Source organism: Halichoeres trimaculatus, unplaced genomic scaffold (assembly GCF_033239565.1).
Source record: "Halichoeres trimaculatus isolate MK-OKI-2021-1 unplaced genomic scaffold, fHalTri1.1 fHalTri1_scaffold_21, whole genome shotgun sequence".
Taxonomy (NCBI): domain Eukaryota; kingdom Metazoa; phylum Chordata; class Actinopteri; order Labriformes; family Labridae; genus Halichoeres; species Halichoeres trimaculatus.
In genome coordinates this window covers 17,650,224-17,659,056 of record NW_027437199.1, presented here as the reverse complement: position 1 = coordinate 17,659,056, position 8,833 = coordinate 17,650,224, and the positions used below count along the sequence as shown (strand labels likewise).

The following is an 8,833-nucleotide window of genomic DNA, read 5'->3' as shown; positions in this document are numbered from 1 at the left end:
CTTTGACTTAAAACATGGATGGTACACTCATTGTGTAGCTCATCACGGAGTCACAGCTCCTGGAGGGAGTATTGCTCGAGGATAAACTTTCAGCATGAGGAACATTCGTGTTTCTTCTTCCTGTGGGGATGAGCTGCAAACATTCATGCAATTTCAAACATAAACCACTGAGTCCATGTACACACACGAAAATGTTCTGCATTTTGTCACACACACACACACACACTCAGCATCAGTCAAAGACGTCTCCAGTCTTTGAGGATATAAGGCGAGACTCCCCGTGGTGCAGAGTGAAGAAGGATTCAGGCTTCAGTCCCTTCACCTCCAGGGCCTCTCTGAGACGGACCGGCGGCTCCAGGTAGTACTGACCGGAGAGAGCAGAGAACATGTGAAAACCTGTACTTGGTTTATTTTGGCTCAGCAGCATGTTTGAGAATGTGTAGCACTGTGTTAGCTTGTCTATAGCGTTCTCAGTGTGGCAGTGAGCCAGACGCTGCGCTGAAATGTGTGAGCTGCTAAAATAGTCACACAGCTTAGCAAACAATGACACCATTGTTATTCTGTGTTACCAGAACATCATAGAGTCACAGTCTTTACACCTCTGGAGCTCTCTGACCTTTGGACTCTCTTTGATAGCACTCACACTTAACAAATCATTGACGTAACAGTGAAAGAGCATGTTACAATACACATAAAGAGCTCAACTAATTTCCCAGTGCCATATATAGGAGTGTTTTTTAAATCTTGTAAAAACAGTTTTATGATTCAAGAAGTCAAATGTGTCTTATCCTAAGAGCATCTATATTTTCTCACCTCGTAAGCGAGAGCAAACGTCCCCCAGTGAATGGCCACTGACTGTTTGGCTTGAAGGTCTTGGTGAATCTGAACCGCCTCCTCTGGATCAACATGCTGCCCCTGCATCATATCCCTGAAAAACAAAACATGCATAGATTAAGTCTCCACAAAAATGGCTGCTCTCTGTTGATGTGAAGCTGAAAGTGTTTGAATTTTCAGAGGAATGAGAGGAGAAGTGCAATATACTGCAGCAGAACAAAGTCTGTTATCACCAAATCTGATTCTAGTTTGAGGATATGATTAAAAGTGTTTTTATGTTGCACTCCATTTTCCTTTTGCTATTTTTTGTCTAAACAGTCTTGTAAAACGAGACTGACTGTTAAGAATAGTGCTGTCAGACAATTAAAAAAATTAATTAAAATGATTTTTATAAAGTAGTTATTAATTTAATTAATCACATTTTAATCTCATATCTGCTGAAGGTCCCCAAATAAAGAATCCTTACTCTAAGACATTACAAAATTATAGTGCAGGACTAATCAAATGAATAAACGAAGAAGAGAAGATTTGGAAATCCACAAATTTTCAACTTCAAATGTCAGTGTTCGCTGCCATTGATGTCTATGACGTCAATTCGATTCCAACTGTTTTTTCTGCTTCTATATAAGTAAATTGTGTTTTTCAGCAGGGGGAGGCGGGGTCTGGCAGGTGAGAGCGGTGTGCTCTTTGGATGAGAGCTCAGCATGGATATGAGGAGAAGATGTGAGATTACAGAGACATAGCGAGACGCTGCAGAGAGAAAGAGCAGCGTGATTGTGAGAAAAGACGACAGAGATCATGGAGAGGATCAAAGGATGGAGCAACCGAGACTAGCACGAAATCAAAAAGGACTTTTTGTCTGTTTTTTGGATTAAAAACAGGAAGAGAGACTTGAAAGAAGAGAGACCACTCTTCTTAGGTAGTTTTGGTGTTTACATCATCATAGAAAACAATATTATTTGGATTTGAAAGATTGTTCAAGATACTCTGAAAATAGCTGGCCAGCCTATGAGTTAATCTTGCGTAAATTTTATAACGTGTTAATTTGTGGTGTAATTAATTAATCTTATTAAAGCATTAAAGTGACAGCTGTAGTTAAAAATGATTAATAGGATGTTTCAGAGTACAAAGTGGACACTTTCAGTGAGTGTGTTACTAACCTGGGCTGGTAGGCTCCAATTGGGATTGCTGCCAGGTCAAACGGTCCAAAGCGTCGTCCGATCTCCTGGAAGGATGAGCAGTAGCCGGTATCCCCAGCAAAGAAGAAGCGATGGTTGGGACCCAGGATAGACCAGCTGCCCCACAAAGACTGAGGAGGAGACGGGTTTGAGATGAAGAGCTGTTGTGTAGTGGTTTGGTGATGACTTTAAGTCAAAGTGAACTTATGTGCAATAAAAAGATTTTTAACAATATTAACCAACGACTGAATCATTAGTTACCTTGTTATCATCGATTGCTGTGCGTTTGCTCCAGTGCTGAGAGGGCGTACAGACAAATGTGACATCATCATGACCCGGGACACAGTTCTCCTCCCACCAGTCCAGCTCCATCACGTTCTCACAGCCTAGCTTTACCAGCCAGTCCATCAAACCCAGGGGCACGAACCTGCAGACACACACACAGCAGCGCTGGATGCATCAACGACGTCTATAAATCTTTGAAATCATTCATGTTGACAGAAAATCCACCACACGTACCAGCGTAGCTCCCCTCCAAAGCGCTCGTTCAGGCTGGAAACTGATCCAACATCCAGATGGTCGTAATGAGAGTGACTGATCACCACAGCGTCAATCCTCGGCAGCTGTTTGCAGAGAGGTTTCAGTTTCAAAGCAGCCAAAATGAACCAGTACTCAGAGGGGGGACATGTAGAAAACCAGAACTCACCTGTTCTACAGTACAAGGGGGCCCTCTGAACCTCTTGGGCCCCATGAACTGAAACGGTGAGGCCCTCTGGCTGAAAATGGGGTCAGTCAGAATGTTGAGCCCGTCCATTTCAACCAGAACTGTGGCGTGACCCAGCCAGGTGACCCTCAGACCTGGACCAGACTCTGAGAGATCAGGGTTCTGGACGAAGTACGGTTCCATTACAGGAAGCTCGTTGTCCAGAGCCTGTGTGGGTGGAACGGGTGAGGTAAAAAGAAGAAGAGGAGGGAGGAAAAGAAGGCAGAGAATAACCACATACTGATTATTCATTTGATTCATCTTATCATAATCCTCTCTGTCCTAACACAAATAGACTCTGCAGATCTGTCACAAGCTGCTCCTCCACCCTGATCTCTGGTTCTGTGTCTGCTGATCCCTTCCTATAGGTGTTATATAACAAGACCACACAGTCTGTCCAACAAAGGGTTAAAGTTTATATGGCTGTGTGAAAGCTGCTTTTAAATCATGAAAAGCTTCTACTGAACTCAGCGAGGTTTCTACCAGCAGCTCTAAGTTCTGTCTGTGAGTCAGCTACTGTCAATGTTTCTACCAGGAGAGGTGGAAAAAAATGGAGGTCAGCTGTAGCACTCAGTGCCATATGATAAATAATATTAATTTTACTTTATCATCACTCACTTCTTTACTAGTTGGCACATTGCTGTGATTTTTGTCCCACAACAGGAACCTGAGCAGGGTGACGTATGAAGGGAACTTCCATGTTGGCCAGGGGTTTGTCCAGCGACCATGTTTATCTCGACAAGACTTTGTCACTTCCTCCTAAAATCAAAAAATTACAACATTTTGTCTTTTTGTTCATACTTAATTAATAAAAAGGGACAAACATGAAGAAAGTAAAGCGCTAAAGAGGTTAGAAAAAGGAGAAAGAGGACGTTTCAGTAGCTTATTTTACCTCTAGTCGGTAGTCGAGACGAAAGCTTTTGCGTGAGGAGCGAGTGGAGCTGCTCTTCCTCGATGTCTGAATATCCACCTCTCCACCTTCAGCACCTCTCAGCACCTCACCATCCTGAGGGAACACACAGAGAAACACAGAGCCTGAACTGAGAGGTAATGAGGATGAGTTACCACAGGACAAAAAAAATCAACAGGACATCATTTTTTAACGTACTGTGAAAAGCTGAAAGTAAAATAAAGACTTTTTGTGGCACAAGCTATAGCTTTTGGGTCCACAATTTTTAACTTAACTGCTTCAACAAAGTCTCATAAGTTTTTAAATATAAATTATGTAGAAATGAGAATGTTTGGAATTATCTGACAGTAGGATTTAGGACTAAAAACACTCCTATATTCATCCAACTCACTCCTCCACAGTCCCAGCAGATAACCAGGCGTGTCATGCTGGCAGCAGCTAATGACAAAGGTTTGTTCATGAAGCTTTGAGCAGGGATGGGACACTTGTGACAAAGATGTGCTGATCATGCTTCTTTCCAGAGCAACAGAGCAACAGTGCTCTTTTTTAATTGGCCACAAAATACACAAAACAACTTTTTTCATTCATGTGGATACGAACAGGTTAACTGTGTTCCAACTTTTAGAGAGCATTTTTGGGACATTCTCAGTGACGACCTGACTGCTCTCTTCATGTGCTGATGTGTACGAGTCTAATTGATGAGAAAAGAAAAAGTTTCCTGTAAATAGCTCTCTCATTTTTAGAAACCATTACAAATCAATCCTCAGCAAACAAACAGATGTGTAATGTGTTACATGGACACAGCTCTCAGTGACATCACTTCATCTTCTGATCCATGAAACACTCTCTGTTTTTATATCTTTATTTTGGAAACTTCACGGTGGTGCATTTGAATAAATCTTATCACATCTGACATGTTCTCCTCTCACAGTTAACAGAGTACACAGATGTTTTCATAGCATTGATAATAACTCATTCCTTTGAGATTAGCAGTACTCACTACTTTGCATGCATGTTCACCTGAACGGCTCACTGCAACATGTGACCTTTGGTTCCACTTGGTTTCTTCCTGCTATGACTAATCAAAATATCTGCAACTACAAAAGTCACTTTTCAGACAAGACTGGGACAGAATATCACTCCTGACGTGAGATTTTTCATTTTTTCTTTTGTTATTAAAACATGTTTCTGTTGGAGGAGTCTAAATCAACATGTAATGAATTATGGGATAAGTGGACTCCTCACCTCCACCAGGCCTTTGCTCTCCTCCAGCGCTGCTCTGTCTGCTGCTGACGGCTTCTCCATGAGCTCACCGCCACACCTACACAAAGAGACACAGACACACAAACACACACTTAGGACTCTGACATGGTACGTCTAGTTTAAATGTGCGCCAGGAGCCATGTGCGAAGACTTCTCACTAACTGTAACTCTCCTAAAATGACACCAGCTGCCCGTTAGAGCCGTGGTTTGCATGAGACAAATGGCATTCAAATGACGCTATCAAGAGGCACCAAACACGCCTCAGTGTCTCGTAATCATTTTATCTCTTAACATCTTGTTTACAAGTATGATTATGACACAAGTTACCTAACTGTGGATAAAACGGCCGGTTTTACTCTTGCGAAATATTGGTTGTGAATCATATGAAAACAAAAGGAGCTACCACAGTTTAAATGGTTCACTTATAATATGAAGTTGTTACAAACAAACTCACACCAGGGTATATGCTGAAATCCTGAGGTTGATTTCAATACCTTTTTGAGACTTTTCAAAAAACTTTTAAAAAGTTTTAAGACTTTATCACAACTTTCAGTTGTTGTTGGCATCCACTTTTTAACAGTTGTAGTTTACATTTTTACAGAAATGATGTAAGCTAAGGAGGAATAAAGCTTGAAAGAACAAATGAAACTAAAAGCAGGTTTATGGACACTCCCACAACAAGAAACAGCAGTTATTCAAGGCCAACTTGCTGGAGAAAATGAGAAATTATTTAATCATTTTTAAAATTTAGGACATGTGCCGGAGATAGTGTGATTTTCTTTAATGTTGTATTTAATTTCCCTTTATGAAACTAGAAATGATGTTATTTATAGCTGGTGTTTATACCGCTCACAATCCTTATTGTTGTATTTTATTGTAACTAGAGTCTTTATGTATTTTTTTTTATTTTGTTCTTTTTTATTTTTGTATTTTTCTACTGACTCCATCGATTTCTGCTGTTAACATAACAATTTTCCAGTTTGGGATCAATAAAGTAACTCTATTCTTTTCTATTCTATTCTATTTTAGAACTTTTTCGACTGAATGTTTAACGTCCCAATCAGGGGACAGTTGCAAGGAGGAAAATAAATATTCATGGATATTTTTTGGGTCAAAGCTTGAATACCTATGAAACTCAATACCTCATAAAACCACAATTAAGACGTTCAAATACTTTTTAAGGCCCTTAATTTTCCCAATATTGATTTATCAACTTTTAATACTTTTTAAGACCCCGCGGACACCCTGCACACAGTCCCATGTCAATCGGCAAAAACGCTTTTCAACAACCTCAAACATGGTTTCTGTGTATTACTAAACTTTGATTTGGGTACAAATAAGTGTTGATATAACATTATAGTATATATAATTTTTTTTGTTTAAGTGCAAATAAATAATACCAACATTTAGCACAAAAATCAACACTGGCACCTGCAAGCCTAATCACAGCCCTCCTCCATCCTGCTATTATCTCTGGCTGTCTCAGTGCAGTCCACACCCTCACTAACTCCACTTCACTCATGAATGAGCCCTTCATGCACTTATCTATTTAACATACTGGTAGGATGTGGATCCATCCAGGCATTAGGTAAAAGATGGATCATCTTACTTGTCAGAATAAATTTAAGGCTATCAAAAGGTGCGTACATGGATGCAATTGTGCAGCTGAAGTCCCATAATGCACTTGCCCTCTCTGGGGAACTCCATACATTAAAGCTATGGCGTGCTGATGATGCACTTAGCCTCATGAATGGACTTAAACTGCACACTACAACACAGACACTGGGACAACAATGGAGCTCTGTGGACGCAGTCAAACAAAGATCTATGTAGCCAGCCAGCGTGCCTGATGTGGACATATAAACAACAAACGCAGCCTGACGTCAGGAGTTTCTTTCATGCTGTGCATTAAAAGTACAGGTTGTGTCTAAATGAAAAACACAGAATCTAAACAACCTGTGGAGGAAGACTGACGTGCATAGTTACATTTATCCAACCAAGAGTGCAAAAAAGAAAAGAAAGCATCATGACAACTGTGAATATTGAATAATCCAGCCTCTGTGATACAAACAGAAAGAACTCGTGATATCATCTGCTGACAGCCCAAACTATTTCCTGTTTAAAAAGGTGTGAACAGGTATTGACACAGACAGGAAACACTGTACAACAATATTGATAGAGCAGCAACAGCCTCAGACCAAACCCATGCAAGATTTTAACACAGTTTACTGAAAACTAGCTCAGGGACATGTGTACAACAGAGATTACACTGTCACAGTGATAGCATGCAATGGATTAAAATCCTCCGGTTTCTTTAAGGCCACCATACACTCACTGTCGAGTACCACACACGTCGTCACGCCACACGAATACACAATTTGTCACTATTTTGGTCAACTTACCTTACAACTTGAAAGCTACAGAATACCCCCACTTGTTATCTCAGCAAGGCGACATGTTTGTTGCAGAACGTTAGCCGTACACTGAGTTTTAATGCGAGCTGTGTATCATTATTAACAGCTATCCTGGATCATTAACAACCGAATTTTAAAGACAGCAAATGTGTCTTTTCTTTAAACATTAGCTAGTGCAAAGTGGAAGACAGCAGTTAAAATGCGCTAGGAAGATGTCTGTCAAAGGTATGACGCGGAGTTTTAAATGCAGCAGCACGGTGAGGATCATTTGGTCGGCACCACCAGCTCTGACGTCGGTGAAAATCCATCTAATCACATGACCTCTCGAGAAAGTCTCGACATGACTGCAGGCTAAACTTGCAGCTACTGAAAACTATGGAGAAACGTCTTTCACACACAATATACATTAAAAAAAGAAGAAGAAAAAAAAAAAAGATCGAAACTAAATTAAATTTAAAAAAATATTTTCAAAAATGGTGTCGTATTTCATATTTTGCAACTTGGTCTAAAAGCTCAAGTCTTAAATTTAATAGGCATTTACGCAAAATAAAAACAATAAAAAAACAAATATAACAATAATAAAAATAATAACAATAATAATAATAATAATAATAATAATAATAATAATAATAATAATAATAATAATAAAATGAAGAAGAAGAAAAAAAACGTAGTCTATATTAAGCATTCAAAATCTTTCGAAAAAATGTAGTCACTTAAACTAACAAGTATCCCTTTCTTTATCAGTATTACATACATTACTATCAGAAATTTGGTTCTTTGTGTGGGTCCAAGAACAAGTGCTACAGTGTATTTGACTATAGGAGCAGAAGTTTGACTTGATTCAGTGAGGTAAATGAAGGCAGCTTAAAAAACACACTTGAAAAATTCAATACATGAGTCAGGATGGATGTTGAACCTGCTCTTAAACATGTTTTTCATTCAATGACATAAAACGTTTCCGTCATCTTGAATATCAAAGCTAACTTTCACTTTTGTAACACGTAGCTCACACATTTCATAAGCACTTGTGTAAAGTCTTAGAAGAGGATCTGATTGAACTATTTTGAAAAAAACGCACTTACCCTGAATGCCTCGTCCTGATTAAGGGCACCTGGAGAACTTTAAGTCCGTGCAGACAAACTTCATTCAGTCTCCCAGCGTGTTGATTAAACCTAGAACTACACGGAGACAACAAATGGACAGAACTACACAACACCCTCTCCATACTTGTTCTTTGTACCGAAACATAACTGTCAGGGTGTTTCAGAAAGAAAAAAATACTTAAGTTACGAACAAGTCGAAAGAAGTAGCTTAGCGTCCATGGTGGTCAGGACGGATTAGTTTTTTTTATTGCGGCAGCGACAGTAGTTAGAACTTCCTGTACGATGCTTTCAGGGCCTTACGGAAATCTGAATATCACAGCTTATATGCAATTTAGCACTTTCATTTTCGGGTAAAAATATGAAAA

The 8,833-nt window shown here is 39.6% G+C and overlaps 1 protein-coding gene across 3 annotated transcripts; it reads right to left on the bottom strand.

Annotated features, from left to right (window-relative positions):
* Nucleotides 1–215: 215 nt before the first annotated feature.
* On the bottom strand, nt 216–8,738 carry napepld (N-acyl phosphatidylethanolamine phospholipase D). Of its 3 annotated transcripts, XM_074698204.1 has the most exons (11): nt 8,660–8,738; nt 8,448–8,543; nt 4,931–5,006; nt 3,668–3,781; nt 3,394–3,534; nt 2,719–2,943; nt 2,532–2,635; nt 2,274–2,439; nt 1,995–2,143; nt 814–928; nt 216–364 (listed from the first exon to the last, which is right to left on the bottom strand). In XM_074698204.1, the coding sequence occupies exons 3-11, from the start codon at nt 4,988–4,990 to the stop codon at nt 233–235; spliced, it is 1,206 nt and encodes a 401-aa protein (XP_074554305.1). In that variant the 5' UTR covers nt 4,991–5,006; nt 8,448–8,543; nt 8,660–8,738; the 3' UTR covers nt 216–232. The 3 variants fall into 3 exon arrangements, with proteins under 3 accessions (XP_074554305.1, XP_074554303.1, XP_074554304.1); XM_074698202.1 differs by having other exon boundaries at nt 8,448–8,706; XM_074698203.1 differs by lacking the exons at nt 8,448–8,543; nt 8,660–8,738 and adding an exon at nt 7,351–7,659.
* Between the last annotated feature and the right edge of the window lie 95 nt (nt 8,739–8,833).

Bases quoted from the DNA above. Each gene is read 5' to 3' on its own strand.
- napepld (XM_074698202.1), bottom strand. From the start codon at position 8,590: ATGGAGAGGGTGTTGTGTAGTTCTGTCCATTTGTTGTCTCCGTGTAGT. The intron at 2,636-2,718 runs GTGAGTTCTGGT...CTCTGCAAACAG, and splicing joins CCCCTTGTACTGTAGAACAG to CTGCCGAGGATTGACGCTGT. The intron at 2,440-2,531 runs GTACGTGTGGTG...GTGTGTCTGCAG, and splicing joins TTTGGAGGGGAGCTACGCTG to GTTCGTGCCCCTGGGTTTGA.